The 19,367-nt window shown below is 45.3% G+C and overlaps 1 protein-coding gene across 8 annotated transcripts in view; it reads right to left on the bottom strand.

The window, feature by feature from the left end:
* C12H1orf21 (chromosome 12 C1orf21 homolog) overlaps positions 1-19,367 on the bottom strand; it is a 610,172-nt gene that overhangs the window by 202,346 nt on the left and 388,459 nt on the right. For 6 of the 8 annotated variants that reach the window (XM_033916059.1, XM_033916056.1, XM_033916057.1 and 3 more), the window contains one exon: positions 14,424-14,548. In XM_033916059.1, coding sequence (XP_033771950.1) covers positions 14,424-14,548 — 125 coding nt within the window. The remainder of the gene's footprint in view (positions 1-14,423; positions 14,549-19,367) is intronic. The other 2 variants (XM_033916061.1, XM_033916063.1) reach the window with 1 other exon arrangement.

Below are 19,367 nucleotides of genomic sequence, written 5' to 3'. Positions count from 1 at the left end.
CAGAAACTTAGGGAAATTGTGGCAGCTCTGCTGGCTGACTTTTACAATGTTTCTCTAGAGTTGGGAATGGTACTGGAGGACTGGAGAAGGGCGGATGTGGTCCCTCGCCACAAAAATTGAAGGAAGAAGTAAGAAACTACAGGTCCATAAGTTTGACTCTTGTGGTATGTAAATTAATGGAAACCAACAGTGAAGTTTCTGGAATCCAGTAGATTACAGGATTAGAGAATGACACAGGGAAAAACTTTGTCCCCTGTCACCATCCCCGCAAACTCGTCCCCGTCACTGGCCTGTGCCCGCGAGCTTGGTCCCCTTCACTGTCCCATCCATACAAGCCTCGAATACTTTTATACTGAACTTATTTTATTAAAGTATAAAAAAAAACAATATTCTGTATAATTGTCATTTTATAAATTAAAGTTTTGGCTTCTGAACTAGAGAAAGAGATATTGAGCTGGCAGGGTTTTGTTTATAAATGTTTATCAACACAACTAATATACTACTTTATCCTAAAGCAAAAAAAAAGAAAGAAATAGAAATAGAAATTTTTTTTCTGCCTTTGTTGTCTGGTTTCTGCTTTCCTCATCTTCTCCTCATTCATTTCATACCATCCATTGCTGCCTTCTCTCTCCCTTCCATCTCTCTCTCCCCTCCCCAATTGGGCTGGCACCCATCTTCTTCCCTCTGCTCCCCCCATTGTCTGGCATCTCTTTCTTCCCCATTTCCCTTCAGCGTCTTCTCCCCACTCTCCACTTCTCTTCCCCATTTCCCTTCAGCGTCTTCCCCTCTGTCTCTCTTGCCCATTTCCCTTTAGTGTCTTCTCCCCTCTCTCTTGCCTATTTCCCTTCAGTGTCTTCTCCCCACTCTCCACTTCTCTTCCCAATTTCCCTTCAGCGTTTTCAGTCCACTCTCTCTTCCCAATTTCCCTTCAGCGTCTGTTCCTCTCACCTCCCCCCCTCTCCACTTCCCTTCAGCGCATGTGGTCCAGCAGTCCCCCCCCCCCCACCGATTGCCAGAGATCCTCCCTCCCTCCTGATCGCCGAAGTCATCTCTGAGTCATCCAAGGGCATCTCCCTCCCTTCCCTCCCTCCCCATACTGAGGTGATTTTGTGTGTGTGTGGGGAGGGGGTTGTCTCCCGGAAGCCGGGAGCCTCACTTCTCTTTGAGTCACTCCAGTAAGAGTACACGTAGGATAAACCTGTTTAATTATCCCTCTATAAAATCTTGTCATTATAAGAAGTTCTTTGAGAGAACTTTCTCATTTCAGGCCGCCAAACTGAATATGTGGCTCGGAAAAATTATGCTAGAGGCTACTTCCTATTTTGATTTTAGAAAACTGTTAAAGACACATCTATTTGATAGGTTGGTATCCTAATGTGTTCCATTTTAAATTATCTATGCTTTTAATTGATGTATTCCATTCTATCTACCTGTTTTTATCTTCATGCTATTTTATTTATACTATATGTATTAACTTTGCTTGTTGTGAACCGCTTTGAACCTTTTGGTATGGTGGTATATAAAAATAAATTATTATTATTATCATGTTTCTATGTAAAAGAATTCAAATAGAAAGGATTCCTATAGGTATGAACCCTCTTTCAAAGGTTAGGTAAAGGACATAGTTTCTTATCAGAATCTTACAGAAATCTACCCCAAATAAACAAACCTCTTTCTGAGCAGGCTGAAGGAGCCATTTTGGTCTTTTTCTGCCATCATCTACTGTTATTATGTATTCCACCCACTTCTCCCATCTTGTTTCCATGAATACTGGATACTATTATTGTACTTCCTTCCAGCTTGCTTGGCCAGAACAGCTATGCAAGAAACACATCCCACTAGTATTCAAAAGACTGATGCTATATTAACGTAGAACAAAATATTTCCCAGAGAAAGGAGAATGGTAAAACCAGAGGACATAATTTGAGGTTGAGGGGTGGGAGACTGAAGAGCAATGTAAGGAAATTCTTCTTTACAGAGAGGGTGGTGGATGCCTGGAATGCGCTCTCGAGAGAGGTGGTGGAAATGAAAATGGTGACTGAGTTCAAAAAAGTGTGGGATGAACACAGAGGATCTAGAATCAGAAAATAATACTAAATGTTGAAGAACTAAGGCCAGTACTGGGCAGACTTGCACAGTCTGTGTTTGTATATGGCCATTTGGAAGAGGATGGGCTGGGGAGGGCTTCAATGGCTGGGAGGGTGAAGATGGACTGGAGTGAGCTTTGACGGAGACTTCAGTGGTTGGAACCTAAGAACAGTACCGGGCAGAGCTTTGAATTCTTGCCCAGAAATAGCTAAGGAGAAGAAGAACAACCCCCCCCCTAACAAATTTTTAGATTGAATCAGGTTGGGCAGACTAGATGGAATATTCAGGTCTTTATCTGCCGTCATCTACTATGTTACTATGTTATATTTTGAGAATTAATTCTTTCTCTAACACATCTTTTACATAGCTTGAGCATCTAGTCTGTTGTCTTTTCCCAGCTTTATGAATCTCTCCTCACCATTTCTCTGTACTTTTCTTATGTTTAAATCTGTTTTTATTAACAAGAAAAATCACACAATAAACGAATACAACACAGCAGACAAAAATGGAAATGATACAGCACAGGGATCCCCCCCCCCAAGAGGACTGGGCTCTGATGTCCTCTCAGGGTACAATGCATCCCAACTCACAACCCCCTACTCCCAAAACAGCCCCCCCTACCCCCCCAAAAAAAACCCCAAGGTCAGACAAGTGGGGTAGGATACAACTGCAATCTGTTCAAAATACGACTCCGACTCCGGGGAGGCAAAATGTTCAAATAAGGAGACCAAATACGGACAAAGTCTCTGCTTCTGCGGCGAGAGGAGTAAGCCATGGCTGCCTCCCACCCCAAAAGTTCATGTAATTTATTCCTCCAGTACCAAAAAGAGGGAGGAACATCAGCCAACCAGTGATTCAATATACATTTAAGAATAATTTCTCCGCATAGGTATAAACAGAAAATGCAGATAAATGAGCAAACAACATATGAAATACAGAGATAGGGACAGGAACTCTCAACAGACCCTGAAGAAAGGAAGCCAAAGCCCCCCAAAAGCTCTGAATACTTTCACAACTCCAAAGGCCATGATAGTAAAAGTTCACCTCTGCGGTACAGGTAACACAACCCATATGGCAACACAACCCATATGGTAGGCCTGACTCTGGGAGGCATATGCTCTCAACAAGGTCCTGAAGTGGCACTCTCGGAGCTCAGCATTATGCACCAAAACTGGGATACGTTGAAGAGCGCGGAGCAAAAAATCCGCTCCAAGCTCCTTCCCCAAATCCCCCTGCCAAGCCGCCAACACAAAGGAAAAATCCTGAGGGGGCCCAAGGGCACCAAGCTGTGCATGAAAATAGGAGACTGAGATCCGAGGCTCAGAATTCTCCTCCCCCTCCAAGAAGGCACGAAAACGAAGCCCAAAAGCCAAGGAAAGGGAATCCCCAGGGAGAGACTGCACATAATGCCACAATTGACAAGCAGCAAAAGAAAGACCATGCTGCAACAACTCCTCACAGGACAGGAGCTTCCCATCATCTCCCAGAACCTGGTAGAGAAATTCAACGCCCCCCAGCCTGCCAGCACCCAAAGACCGAAGGGAGCAACCCTGGCAAAAAGGAAAGATTACCCGTCAACGGCAGCAACACAGTGACATGAGGATCCTGTCGCCAAAGTGGAAGCAAGCGCTGCCACACCTCCAATAGCGGGCGAAATAAAACACTACGTTTACTGGGAGCCAGCACCTCTGCCAAATGAAGAATAGACCAGCTGAAGGCCGCTGATGTCCACATTAGATTGCAACTCCCGAATCAAAGGATCCAAATAAAGCGCAAACAACAAGAGCGAGGGCAACTCTGACGAGTGCCTCGATGAATCGGAAAGGGAGTCGAAAGGTCACCATTCACTGATATCCGCGCCGCAGGGTCACTATACTGGATAGCATTGAAGAAAAAGGGACCCATCCCATTTGCACGCAACACAGCAAAGAGGAACCCCCACCGCACCTGGTCAAAAGCCGTGTCAGTGTCGAAACTAACAAGTAAAGCGGGGGTACCACCCATACCAGCCCTCTCCAAGGCCAACAGGATACGGCGAAGGTTCTTAGACACCGGCCGGTCATGAACAAAACTCACCTGCTGTTCCGACACCAGGGAGGGCAGCACCCGGGCCAAGCGATTCGCCAGCACCTTAGCCATCAATTTCGTCTCAAAATTCAACAAGGATATAGGTCTATAGGATTCCGGCTGGGCCGGATCCCTACCCATCTTAGGAAGGACGATGATCTGAGCTAGATTCAAAAAACGTGGCAAAAAGCCCTTAGCCACGCTCAAATTAAAGATCTCAGACAGCAATGGAGCGATCTCCGTGACAAGTAGCTTGTAAAATTCACTGCGGTAGCCGTCCGGCCCCGGAGACTTGCCCAACGGGCTAGCCCGGATCGCTCATTCCACTTCCTCTGCAGCGGTCGCATGCTCCAACATAGCCGAGTCCTCCATAGAGAGACAGGGCAGATTCAAGCTATCCAAATAGACCCTCGCATCGAGAAGGTCCGGGCCTAGAGAGGCATACAAGTCAGCAAAAAAGTCCTGCAAAATACGACTAATAACCTCAGTCTTATGGTGCAGGAGTCATAAAATGATGAGAATTTATTAACATAAAAATCCAGACAAGAATATCATGCCTGAATGTTCAAGGGTGAACGTAGAGATAGACTGGATATACCTAAGCACAATGATCTATTTAGAGCGACTTGTAATCCCATGAGACTAGAAAGGCTATAAGATATGTGACCCATCTAAAGAATTTCTGACTTAGTTAAATATTTGACTGATTTACTAAAGATTGTTCCTATTTTGTGTCTAGAAATATACTTTCGGGATCCTTGGTTGATTTTGTAGCCAGATACCACATTAAACTCAGACAAAAACATCATCAAAGTGCAGGAGCATTTCATTGCTGGTTAAGAACAGCAGCGTGAGAGAAGTGTAATTTAATGACAAGGTACCACAAACACTCCAGAATACGCAAACGCCCAAGAGTTCCATGATTCATATTCTAAATATTAACAAGGCAGTTATGATAGCTTCTTTCTAGTGCTAATACGTTCCTGTCATATTGAACAATGAGTTCTCCCTAACTGGCTGCTCAGAACTGGGGAATTCTAGGCATGTATTCTGTTCACGGAAGCTTGGTTTTAATCAAACAAGTTTGCGCAGACACTTCTAGAAGACAGTAGGTCTTGCTTTTCATCCTCACAGCATGGCCCTAGCCCCTCCATTTCAGTACACAAACAGACAGCAACTGGCATTTCTTTGTTTTTATCCCTTCCAAATGTCCAGGAAAACAGTGTCAAACTTGTGTGAAGCTGAGAAAGTAAACAAAGAGTTGCTTTTCTGAAGTAGGTTGTGAAAGCTGTAAGGCTGTTTTTACTCAGTCCCATTCTTTAGCACATCCCAATACATTAACTTACCTTTTTTCTGATAAGGGTAGTTGGTGTGCTCATTTGAATAATCACCCCTTTTTACCTGTTATATAGCTGTAAGAAAATATAGTCTTTACAAAGCACCTCATTTCACTTTTCTCTAATTACACTCCTTCTTGTCACCCAACTTATTAGAAATTTAAATCTTCTAACAAATTTAGCTAAATTTCCTTTGTCTAGACTTCTCCATAACAAATAGTTACGAACAATGGAAGATTTATGACATTTGGTTAATTTGAGGCTATTTTTAATCATTATTTCCAAACTTGTCATTTGTACATTAAAATCATTTGAAGAAATTTTATTTGTCTACCTTTCTCTTAAAGATTTGATATCTCGACTTTTCTAAAACCATTTTCACACTCTTCTTAAGTGTTGCTTAAGTTATATGACAATGAGGGGCATAATCAAAACTTTAAAACATCCCAAAACCAGCCTAAGTTGGCACCTGGACGTCCAAGTGCTGATAATCAAAACAAATTTTCTGGATGTTCAGCAGCACTTCTAAGCTGCTGGGCATCCAGAGCTCAAAGGGGTGTATTATGGGCAGGCATGGGGCAGACTTAAACCTGGATGTCCTGAAGCAATAATCGAAGCTTTCCCAGGACATCCTAGGCAGAACTTACATGCCGGGACTTAGACGAATGAAAAACAGGTTTAAGTGCCCCAAAGGTTACCAAACTGACAAGATGACCACTGGAGGGTTTAAGGCATGACCCCCCACCTCACCCCCACTTACTCCCCCAGTGGTTACGACCACCTCCCACCACCCAAACAGCAGAAAAAAATACAGGCTTCCCATCAGCTGGTTGCAGGGGAATCCCAATCATCTGAGCCAGTTTCGGGGAGTCCTACTGGCTCAGCTGATAGGGGATTCCCCAGCCAGGATCAGCTGAACTAGTAGGGAGATCAGATTCCTCTCTCCCTCCCTCCCTCCCTCACACTCACCAATCCCGGAACTCCCACCATACACTACACCCTCCCCCAACATCCCTCAACAGCACCCACACACCCCTGTACCTTTCCTTAGCATAATCGGCAGGAGGGATGACCACTCCTTCCTGCCGCCGGGCCCCACTGAACCCCAACACCTCACTCCAAACCGCAGCACTCCACCCTGACATCAACCCCATATCTTTAATGACAGTCGGGCAGGAGGGATGTCCACTCCCTCCCACCGGCAGGCCCGCCTTCTTAATGGCTTTCCCCTTCCGGGTGCCTCCTGGGATGCATCAGGGAGGGGCCTAAGGCTTTGATTGACCCAGGCGCCTAAGACCATGTCTATGGGTGGAAAGGAGGGCGGGAGAGAGGAATCAGATCTCTTTGCCGGTTCAGCTGATCCTGGCAGGGGAATACCCCATCCGCTGAGCCGGCAGGACTCCCCAAAACCAGCTCAGCTGATTGGGATTCCCCTGCCAAGATCAGACAAGGTAGTTGGGTACATCTGCAAAACTTGCTTTTGTGCCTTTTTCATGTGGACATTTTTATTTTTGAAAATGGCCAAAAAAGATAGACGACCTGAGGACCAAAACGACTACTTAGGTCATTTTCAAAAATAAAAGATAGATGTCTGGCTGTTTTGAAAATGGACATTTTCTGTACTGGATTTCTGGATGTTTTTTCCAAAATGTCCAAATTTGACTTAGATGTCCTATCGAAAATGCCCCTCAAAGTCAGATCAGCTTTTGGATGAACTATCACTAGAGCCTGGATTCTTGTTGAGACGCAGAAAGTTAGGCGGTGATGGGCGTCCCACCGCCACTTTACTTAATAGTGTTAATTGTTGCTAATCAACGTGATAATCGGCTATGTTGTTTAAAACCAATTAAAAAGTAATTAAAAAAAAACAAAGAGCCACTACGTGGCCTCCAGACCAGTGCCTAGGTCCTTGGCAGCTAGCAGCGCATATTGATGCCAATGCCCGAATGGTTAGGGATGGTGCTGGACTTCAATGTCACTATGCACCGCTGACTGCGATTTTGACGGGACCCTAGGCCTTTGAAACCCTGGCCTACATTTCCGGTGCCTAGGGTCCTGTCAATCCTTGATTCTGGAAGCGGCACCTGTCAGTGAATGACAAGCAGCAGGTGCCCATTTTGTAGGCACCTGCCATGGCAGGCGCCAATTACAGAATCAGCCCGTAGATGTTTTTTGGCCTTACAATTTCTTTGTCTCTGATTAATACACAATTTTCTTACCCCTCAATACATTAATGTGATCTCCAAATGTTCCCTCTTTGTTGGAAAGGCTGTAAGACTTTAGATACCTTCTTACACTTGTGGTGGGAGTGAGTGTCCCTTTATTCAGTAACTAGTGTTTAAGCCCGTTACATTAACGGGTGCTAGTAAAGCCTCCTTCTCTCACATGTCTCCTATTTTCAGCCCCAGATCCAAACCCATTTTATGCCCCCCCCCAGCCCCCTTCACCCATCTTTTCATCAGGAAGGAGCAAACCCAGTTCAAAACTGTTCCACCCACCCCACCTAGTGTTTAACTTCAAAGAAAAGCGCTGTACCGCGCTGTTGCTGGTCTCGGCGTCTTCTGTCCACTGTGGCCAGCCCTAGCGGAAACAGGAAGTTGTCAGAGGGCGGGCCACAGTGGAGAGAAGTCGGCGAGGCCAGCAGCAGCACGGCGCAGTGCTTTTCTTTGAAGTTAAATGCAGCGGGCGGGTGAGCAGGCGAGCGGGAGAAGTAGATGCTGGCAGGGGCGCCTGTGCCCCCCCGGTCCAACACCTATGGAGGTTTCTCTGGTGGTGAATGAGAACGAGAGGGGGAAGTCGTCAGTGTGTTTCCTGCCTCCGTGTTCGAAAATGGAATTCGACACGGAGGGACACAGCACACTGTCAGGAAACACACCGTCCTAAGTGCGCATGCGCGCTTAGGATTTTATTATAGAGGATATTGGTCTATAGCTCTAGAGTAGATCATATTAGTAAAGCTGTTGGACAACCGATTCTGTTAGATTCTTCATTAATATTACTTGTAATACCCACTATTTATATTGCTGATGTTACATATTTAATCTAATCTAATCTTCAGTTTATATACCGGATCATTTCCTAAAGGAACTCAATTCAGTTTACAGTTCATTAAAAATAAAGTGACATACTAACAGGGCATATAGAGAAAGTACTATTAGTTGAGATTAGATAGATATTAAAAAAAGCTAAAAATAAAATATACTTAGCTACTGTTCCTCGGCTGGTAATCTTGGATAACTATTGTGTAAACAGCCAAGTTTTAAAATCTTTCCGAAATTGATATAGCTGACCTATTAGTCTTAAAGAATCTGGGAGTTTATTCCAAATTTCTACCAATTTAAATGCCATAGATTTACTGAGCTTCCCGGCACATTTAAGTCCTCTAGAGGATGGAAATGATAATTTATAAATTGTTGTAATCCTTGAGTGGCAGGATCTAATAGCATTCCAACATAGAGGGATTGAAGGATCAAATATTCCATAGAGGAATTTATAGACAACACATGCACACTTGAACTGTGTCCTATGATAAACTGGAAGCCAATGAAGCTTTCTCAACAATGGGGATACATGATCATACTTTCTCTTTCCAAAGATAAGTTTAGCCGCTGTATTCTGTATCAACTGGAGTCGATCTAAACTACCTTGTTTAATACACAAATAAACAGAGTTGCAATAGTCTAACTCAGGGGTTCCCAATAGGTCGATCGCGATCGACGGGTAGCTCGCCAAGGCAAAGTGAGTTGATCACCCAGGACTCACTTTGCCTTGGCGATCTATCGGGCCGATCAGTCTTCCTCTCCCCGACGTCAATTCTGCCGTCGGAGAGGAAGTTCGGGCCAGCCAATCGCTGCCTGGCTGGGCGGAACTTCCTCTCCGACGGCAGAATTGATGTCGGGGAGAGGAATGCTGGTCGGTCCGAAAGCAGGGAGAGCATGGGGCGTCGTCGGCATTGGCGTCGGCTTTGGGGCCTGTTATCCATTGGTGGCGGTTTTGGTCCTGTTCCCCGATGGCAGTGGCTTGGGGAAGGGCAGGGAGAAAGAAAGAAAGGGGGCAGGCAGGGAGACAGAAGGAAAAAAGAGAAACAGAAAAAAAGAAAGGGGGCATGAAGAGAGAAAGAAAGAAAGGTCAGGGAGAGAGGAAGAAAAAGTTGGGGGAGGGAATGAGGTGTGGAGGAGAGGAAGCATACAGGCTGAAAGAAAGATTGGATGCACAGTCAGAAGAAGAAAGTGCAACCAGAGACTCATGAAATCACCAGACAAGGTAGGAAAAATGATTTTATTTTAAATTTAGTGATCAAAATGTGTCTGAATTTATATCTGCTGTCCATATTTTACAATATGGTCCCCTTTTACTAAACCGCAATAGTGGTTTTTAGCACAGGGAGCCTATGAGCGTCGAGAGCAGTGCTTGGCATTCAGCGCAGCTCCCTGCGCTAAAAACTGCTATTGTGGTTTAGTAAAAAGGGAGGGGGGTGGGTATTTGTCTATTTTTGTATGGTTGTTACTGAGGTGACAGTGCATAGAGTCATCTGCTTTGACATCTTTGAAAAAACCCCGGAATAGGAATGATAATTAACAATTCTATGCGTAGTGTGCGTTGTGTTTTTTTTAAATTTTATTGTTGGTAGATCATTTTGACTTGGTCATTTTAAAAGTAGCTCGCGAGTCAAAAAAGTGTGGGCACCCCTGGTCTAACTGAACAAGCACAGTGGACTGTACCAATAATGAATATTGTTCCTGATGGAATAGTGACCTAACTTTTCTCAGCATAATCAAACTGAAGAAACATTTCTTCGCCAAAGAGTTTATCTGGTCATTAAAAGTGAGGGAAGAATCCAGAATAATACCCAAGACTCTAGAGGTGAAATCAAGTATACTACTATTACTAGTACAGGACTACTTATTTAAGAGACGTATACCAAAGCACTTATACCAAAGCAGATTGCACCTTATGACCCTGGGCAAGTCACTTAGGGGTCCTTTTACTAAGGCATGCTAGCCGTTTTAGTTCGTGCTAAATGTTAACGTGTCCATTAGAGTCTTTGGATGTGTTAGCGTTTTGCGCATGCTAAAACAGCTAGCGCGCCTTAGTAAAAGAACCCCTTAATCCCCCCATTGCCCCAGGTACATTACATAGATTGTGAGCCCGTCGGGACAGACAGGGAAAAATGCTTGAGTACCTGAATAAATTCATATAAATCTTTCTGAGCTCTCTTGGGAGAAACGATACAGAACACTGAATAAATGAATACAACAAACTAAAGTAAACTTAGAAACGGCACAATTAAACCTAATAATAATGAAATAATATAAAAAAATATATACATTTAACAACACTATAGAACATTCATCTAACAAAAATATAATAAACTAGTCTTTAAGCCCGTTACATTAATGGGTGCTAGAATAGATGTGTGTCTCTATATTTCTTTTTTTCTCTCCTTGGCTGCTTTCTTTCTTTCTGTCTGTCTTTCTTTCTGTCTCTCTCTTTCCTCGGCTGTCCACCACCACCCCTTGCCTGCTCCCCCTGTCCAGCAGTAGCCATTCTCCCTTCCTTTTACCTCCCCCTTGCCCCTGTCCAGCAGTAAGCCTCCCTTCCTGTTACCTTCCCCCACCCCTGTCTAACAGCACCTCTTACCTGCTCCCCCTGTCCAGCAGTAGGCCTCCCTGCCTGTTACCTGCCCCCCTCCCCCATCTAACAGCACCTCTTCCTTTCTCCCCCTGTCCAGCATCTGGCTGTTTAGAAGAGGAGGGCAGACAGAAGAGCAGCAGAGGGCCTTACAGTACTCCCTGGCTGTGGATAGGTCTGCCACTGCCTGGAGGAGCTGAAGAGCAGGGAGGCCCGTGCATAGAGGGTGCTCGGGTGCATGGGAAGCTGTTTTGCGGGCTAGTGGGTGTAAGGATCGGCCGGGATTGCAAGAAATGCCCGACATTCTGTTGCCGACTGTTTAGTTCTGTGCCGAAGGTATTTTTAAGTTTAAAGCTGCCGCCGCGGTTCCTCTCCCGATCCCCACCTGCGTCGGAAGCCTTCTCTAACGCAAGTGCGGCTCATGAGAGGAGCCATGGCGGCGGCAACTTTGAACTTAAAAATAACTTTAGCCATAATTTACTGCTGAATTACTTCGGCGAGAACATCCTTGGGGTCCGCGAGTGTGGTGCTGTTTTTCCTCCCAAGAGCATGCGCACTCCTGCCTGCCACGGACATACGGATCACGGAACAAGCAGGTAGGAGTGCGCATGCGCGCTTAGCGTTTTATTATAGTAGATGTCTGACTATACAAACAAAACCATAATGATGTCAGCATGATACCACTGAAACACCTAATAAGCATGCATTAGAAAATTCAAATAATAATATAGGCATGATGCGAATGTTTTTCTACAATACAGCTTAGTATGGTAACTATACTGTTACCCTTGACTACATCTTCTACAGCTTAATTGCAAATGGGCTGGAAAGATACTTTCTCAAAACTGCTCCAAATCGATTACAAGTTAATTTCATTGGCTGTTCTGTGGTTCTAGTACCATTTAAAATTGTTCCACCCAAACTCATGATTTCATAAAGCTCTATCACATCCCCTTTCAACCACGGTACTCCCCCAAAATTCACAGGGGTTCCGTTTTAGGAATCCCGGCAAATTTTTAAAAACCACGAATACGGTTTTTCAGCTGATCTCTGGCCACATCGCTGGACCCAGGAGCAGGCAGGGAGGCTTGCTGGCGTGGGAGCGCACTCTGCCCCTCCCCCCTCCCGACGGGACTGCACAGGGCCGACATCGCTTGACCCAGGAGCAGGCAGGGAGGCTTGCCGGCGTGGGAGCGCACTCCGCCCCTTCCCCCACCCGACGAGGCTACACTGAGCCAGTTGGAAGGCTCAGGAAGTCTCTCAGCACCCGTGTTTCTGTTAGTTTCTGTTTACTTCTTGTTTCTCATTTGAAACTCACTGTGGCCACATCGCTAGACCCAGGAGCAGGCAGGGAGGCTTGCCGGCGTGGGAGCGCACTGCGCCCCTCCCCCCACCCAACGAGACTACTCTGAGCCAGTTGGAAGGCTCAGGGAGTCTCCCAGCACCCGTTTTTAGTTTGTCTCTTTTTCTTTTTGCTTTATTTGAATCTCACTTTGGCTGACATCGCTGGACCCAGGAGCAGGCAGGGAGGCTTGCCGGTGTGGGAGCGCTCTCCACCCCTCCTCCCCACCCGAAGGGACTACCCTGAACCAATAAAAGATTCAGCGCCTAACAGCACGCTGTCTAAGACGCTCATAGCACCTTTGTGAAGTGACCAAGAAGCGATCCACCCCCACACTACCAAATGTAAAGCCAACCGAAAAACAGCAGCCAAACCACCAAAGACCCTTCTACCACCTTTCACCAACCACCAAACAAAAAAAAAAAATAAAACCAAAAACCCCAAAATGAAGCTAACCTCACGAGCCCAGCACTTCATACTGTTAATCCTTCTTTTAACCAGCGGGAAGACAGCAGCAAATAACCTCCTCCCTACACCTGCTAAAGATATAAATAAATCTCTCTTCCAAAATAGGAGAACATCAAGTGACAGAAACTCAAACCTACAATCTAACACTCTACACTCCATTACCACAGCATGGGGAAGAAGACCAACACACACTAAGACTAAACCACACCGGCACACCAAATCACTTATATATCCAAACACAACCCACAACTATCACACAGAGATATCCACACTCAAATGCGCCTACTTAAATATCAGAGTGCTAGGTCCAAAAACAGAGCTTATAAAAACCTGGATAACACAAGAAAACCTGGACTGTCTTTTCCTCACAGAAACCTGGCTAACCTCCGACTCAGACCCCAGAATAACTGAAGTCTGCCCACAAGGATACAAAATTACAGTGGTCTGCAGAGAAAAAAAAAGAGGCGGAGGTCTAGCAATCTTAATCAAACAAGATCTAACCCTTAATATAATTGAGAAAACATCTAACCCGTACATGGACCTTTTAGCTTGCCAACTCTCAAGCACCACACTAAAAGACACACTAAACTGCATGCTCTGCTACATAGCGCCGGGAAACTGGTCTTTAGCAAGAACCGAAGTGGAAGACTTCATATACCAAAACTCACTAATAGCAACTTACAACCTACTCCTAGGAGACCTAAATCTACACCTAGATGATGATCAATCATCCAAACAAGTAGACAACTTTCTCTCATTTCTCAAAGCCTTATCCTTCCAAATGCTAAATCCACAAACAACTCATGAAAAAGGCCACCAACTTGATATTGCAGCCTTCATGACCCACCAACCATCCTTAACAGAAATTCATACATCTAACGGAACATGGTCCAGATTCATCTGGTCAGACCACTACACCTACACTTTCAACATTAACTGGACCAAAAACAACAAAAAAACTATAACAAAACTCAATAAAGTAACATACACCTCACGCAAACACATCGAACCCTCCATATTCTGGTCTAAAATAGATGAAACTATTCTAGAAAACAACCCCAAGGACTTCATCTTACACCTCCTCATCCAAGCATCATGCACCTTTGTGTGTCACTTTGCGCAGATGCGCAGTCTCCTGGTTTCTTCAGGCCCTTCTGTAAAGCCTCACAATCTGCTCATGTTTGAATAATTTTGTCTCATCTGCATATTAGGTTACCCAGTATTCCTTTTTCCAGATCATTAATATGTTAAACTGCACAGATCCCAGGGTCACACCACTATTTACCCTTCTCCACCAGGAAAACTGATTATGTAGTCCAATCTTTGTTTTTCACCTTTCAAGCACTTGCTGATCCTCATTAGAACGCACTCGTATTTCTTACCCCACAACTTTTTGATTTCTTACAAAGGGTCTCATAATCTGGACTTCTAAACAGTTGAAACACATGAAAACTCATCTTTTAACAGACAGTGAGGAATAAGTTCTGTACCTTTAAAGAGAAAGAAAGCAGTATCCTTACCAAGTTTTCTTGGTTCTTGGCTGCTATCTTCTTCTCCTCTTCTTCTCCATTTTTCATGTATTTGACTTCTTCCACAGGTTTAATCCTATATTCATCTGTCCATCAAAACAAAGAATAAAAATTTACCAAAATGATCCATGGAAAGAGTCAGTTTACATACCCACTCAGTGGCGGACCTAGGATAAGTGACACCCGGGGCCGATCATTTAAAAACTCTTTTTTGAGTAATTTTATTTATTTATTTTTATATGCCATCCTCCCCAGAGAGCTCAGAACGGGCTAAAGTTTAACATTCACAGTGTTACAATATAACATTACATAGGGTTACAACCTCTCCACCTCATGCCAATGCTGTGGTGTAAACAAAATTCACAAAAATAATAATAATAATAATAACAACTTTATTTTTATATACCGCCAGCTATCTTGCGACTTCTAGGCAGGCTTTTCCTCTCTCTTTTAGGTCCTAGCTCACGCTTGCTGTCTAACATCAGCTCTGGCAGGATACACATTTCAAATCTGACATATTGTAATCACAAAATAGAAAATACATTTTTTGTAACTTTTGTTGTCTGGTCATTATTCAAATCATGTTGGTTCCAGGCTCTGGTTTCTGTTTGTCTTCTGTTAACTCACTCGCCAGAGTCTCTTGCCCATTTGACATTATCTTCTTGCTCCATGCTCACCATCCATCTTCCACTGCCACATCCAACATTTCTGTTTCTTTCCCATTGTCTAACATCTCGCTCTTTCACCCTGCCTTGTGCCCTGGGTCAAACCTCTCTATTCCCCTCCATGCAGCATCTCTCCCTTCCTCCCCATGCACAATCTCGCCCTGCCCTCCACCCTATGTCCAACATTTCTCCTCCTCTCTTCTCCATGCATATATTCCTCCCCTCCACCATGTGCAGGATTTCTCCCTCTCACTCCTTTCTACCTTTTTGTTGCATCTCCCTCTGCTTCTCCAGCCCATGTCCAACAATTCTTCCTCTCTCCTCTCTCCCCCCATGTGCAGCAGCTTTCCATTCATCCCTCCTATCCTCCTGTGTAGCAGTTTTCCATCCCTCCCATCCCCCTGTGCCTCCAGACTTGACTGACCCCCCCCCCCCCCATTTCAACCTGTTTTTTTTTTTGTGGACGGCTTTATGAGGGCTTCTCTCTGCTGCTTCATCAGTGACATGGAAGAGGGAAGGCCCAGGCGGGCCACAAGAAGACTGTTCAGAGCTCTCTCATTGTCGGCAGCCTTAACTCGCTGCTCTGCTGGTGCTGGGCCTTCCTCCTGCTATCGCGAAGGCAGGACCTGGCAAAGAGAAAGGCCCGATGCCTGCAGAACAGTGAAGTTCCCAGATCATGATGCTAACCCCAGGAGCAGATTCCCCCCCCCTTGGTACTCCACTGCCTACTCTGGAGAAGGCTTAGCTTACCATAAACAGAATAGAATAGACCTGTGCAGAATTCGTGACAGAGAGGCCATTTTAAACTTTGCCTAAGGAGCGGATGCCACATACAATGGCCAAAAACCCATACTTTGTGAAGCAAGAGAATCAAGAAGTAGGGAAGAGCTGCATGTACACAGGATCAGAAACAGCAAGGATTAACTCTAATGGACAAACTACAAATCTTAAGACAAAGCAGGAAGCAGGCTCCTGATTGGTAAGGCCCGACTTAGTGCAGGAAGAGGCGGTCGGAGCATACAGCGAGTGATTTTCTGCACTCGCCGACACTCCGGCTGCTCTCTCCTGCTGCCCTCTCCAGTCTCCCCCATGAAAAACCGTATTTGTGGTTTTTCAAGATTCACAGGTATTCCTGGAAAGGAACCCCCGCGAATATCGGGGGAGAACTGTACCTTCAGCTCTGTAATGTAATACATAGTTATCACACTGCAATACACCATCAGCTCTATAATGTAATGTGCAGTCAGCAAACTACAGTACAGTACTCCCACAATATTCATGGAGGTTACATTCACGGAGTGACCGCAAATGTTGAAAACCTGCGAATATCGGAAGAGTACTGTAAACTGCACTCCCCTGCCTCTCTAGCTCTGGCCCCGCCCGCATTGTTTGATGGTTTTCTGGAGCTCAGCAACCCCAGCCTTCGTCCCCGGCCCGAGCTGCACTGCTTACCTGGTCGGCCGCGCCAGAGCTTCTCACCTTGCGCGCTCCAGCCCCTTCCGAGTCACCAGGCGAATACTGAAATGAGGAGCTCGCATTGGGGAAGGGAAGGCTGGCTGTGTGGAATTGGTAAGAGGCAGCATAAAGTAGCGGCATGATATGGTAGCGAGCCAGGCCCGTAGTGACAGAGAGCTGGTTATAGCTAATGTTGGCATATCCCTTTATCACTGGATGCTAATTAGTTGGTGGCATCTCCTTGTGCCACGCATGAGCTGGGAGACAGCTATCCTAGCTCTAATTAACCCGAGAGGCTTGGTAGACTAAAAGCAAACAACCCTGGAATCTGCATGCGGTAATGCGAAGGATGGGAGAATGCCAGAGAGGAAATGCTAGTAACAGAACAATTACGAAAGGAGGAGGGTTTTTAAGAAAAATAAAAAACGCGAATTACTGAGCCGCAAATTTGGAACCGCAAATTCGTGAGGGTATACTGTACAGCCCCAGCTCTAATGTAATACCGTATACACTCAAATATATTGATTAGGGGGGAGGGGGATAAATTCTGATATGATTTTAACAGAATATTAAGTGTTGTATTTGAGTTTAAAATATTATAAATGCTGTTACACTTATTGTAAATTTTTAAAAAATGAATAAAGAATTGGAAAAAAAATAAATAAATAAACCGAGATTTTAGGTCAGAAAAATGGCCCAAAAATGGGGGTCACGGTTTATATTCGAGCCAACACCTGACCACTTGGCACAGCTGTTCTCCTCCTGCTGAACACAATACATGCATCGTTCCCGGAGCAGCTATCCACATACATACTCCCACCCCCTAGTCACTGATCCCCACAGAGCCACTGACCTCCATACTCTCGTGGATTGTGCGGCCACCAAACTGCTGTACAGTATGTTGAAACAGGTGGGGCCTTGAGCATATGCACATGCTCAAGGCCTGCTGGCTCCTGCCTTCTCTGAGAATTTCTGAGGGGGCGGGAACCGGCAGACCTTGAGCATGCGCAGATGCTCAAGGTTCCACCTGGTTCAACATTCAGCATATTGGCCATGGCAAAACTTATGGGTGCATGGAGGTCAGCGAATCTGCAGCGGCAGCAGCACCAATGGGTATTTGGAGGTCAGCAATTCAGGGGGTAAGGCATGTATTGTGGATAGCGGTTCCAGTGTATGTATTGTGGATAGCAGTGCTCCCCTTCATAGGCAGGATAGTGACCAGTGGCATACCGGGGTGCCAGCGGGAGGTGTGTGGGGGGGTTGTTCACTCCTGGTGCTCTGACAACTGGTGCCAGCGTCAAGAGCCTCTTCCAGCCAAAAGCAGCAGTAGTGTTCCTAATTCACTGCTCTTGGTATCAGGCCTTCCTCTGTACCAAGTCCTGCCTTTGCGGAAACAGGAAGTAGACGGAACCCAGCAAAAAGGAAGGCCCGATGCCAAGAGCAGCAAATTGTGAAGGTTGCGCTGCAGACTGGAGGGTGATAAAGAGAGAGAGGGGAAAGGGAGAGAAATGCTGTACCCGATTGGGGAGAGAGAAAGAGGGAGGGAGGGAGAAGGAATATCAGGGAAGGGAGAGGACATAAAAGAGAGATGCCAGACCAAAGGGAAAGAAAGGATGGAGGGAAAGGAAGGAAGGGAAGGAGATATCAGGAAGGGAGAAAGGAGGGAAAGGAAAGAGAGGAGATACCAAAGCATGGAGGAGAGGGTGAGATGGAAGGGAAAGAGAGGAGATATGCCAGGGCATGGGGGGGAGAGGGAAGGAGACTGAGATGCCAAACCATTAAGAAGGAAGAGAGGGAGGAAAAGGAGATGCCATTCAAGGTACTGAAGAGGATAGACTTAGTAGATAAAGACGGTTGTTCACCCTCTCCAAGGTGGGGAGAACGAGAGAGCACTCTCTAAAGTTGAAAGGGGATAGATTCCGTACGAACAAAAGGAAGTTCTTCTTTACCCAGAGAGTGATGGAAAACTGGAACGCTCTTCCGGAGTCTGTCATAGATGAAAACACCCTCCAGGGATTCAAGACAAAGTTAGACAAGTTCCTGCTGAACAAGGACCCTGATAGGGATAGTCTCAGTCAGGGCACTGGTCTTTGACCAGAAGGCCGCTGCGGGAGCGGACTGCTGGGCATGATGGACCACTGGTCTGACCCAGCAGCGGCAATTCTTATGTTCTTATGAGCATGGAGGGAGAAGGAAAGATGGACGAAGAAGAGAGATCCCAGGACATAGGGGAAGGGAAGCAGATGCCAGACCATGGGGTGAGTTGAGGTGGGAAGGAAGGAAGGAAAGGAGAAGGGAGAGATAGCAGAGCATGGGGGAGGGTGTAGAGACAGAGAAAACTGGAAGGAACAGAGAAAGAGGGCAGACACTGGATGGAATGGCAAGTGAAGAGAAGATGTGGAAAGTAGAAACCAGAGCTTTGTTGTTGTTGTTGCTTTAGAATAAAGCAGTACTGTAGCTGTATTGATAAACATTTATAAACAGAAAATGGAAATAAGGCAATCTTTTTATTGAACTAATTTTAATACATTTTTTACTAACATTTGGAGATCAAAATCCTCTTCCTCATGGGTTTTAGACTAATAAAAATATTTAATGTTAAAAAAATTGTGTTAAAACTTATGGCAAGGATGTCTGGTCTTTGTAGACTGACTCAACAGGATCACCCAAGTTTCTAATCTCAGTTTGTATTCAAGTCAACCTTTTTTCTTCCTTTTCTTGGGGGGGGGGGGGGGGAAGGGTCACCTCGGTTTATATTTGAATCGGTTCATATTTGGATATATGG

The sequence above is a fragment of the Geotrypetes seraphini genome, chromosome 12 (assembly GCF_902459505.1).
Source record: "Geotrypetes seraphini chromosome 12, aGeoSer1.1, whole genome shotgun sequence".
NCBI classification, from domain to species: Eukaryota; Metazoa; Chordata; class Amphibia; order Gymnophiona; family Dermophiidae; genus Geotrypetes; species Geotrypetes seraphini.
This window is presented reverse-complemented; position numbering and strand designations above follow the sequence as displayed.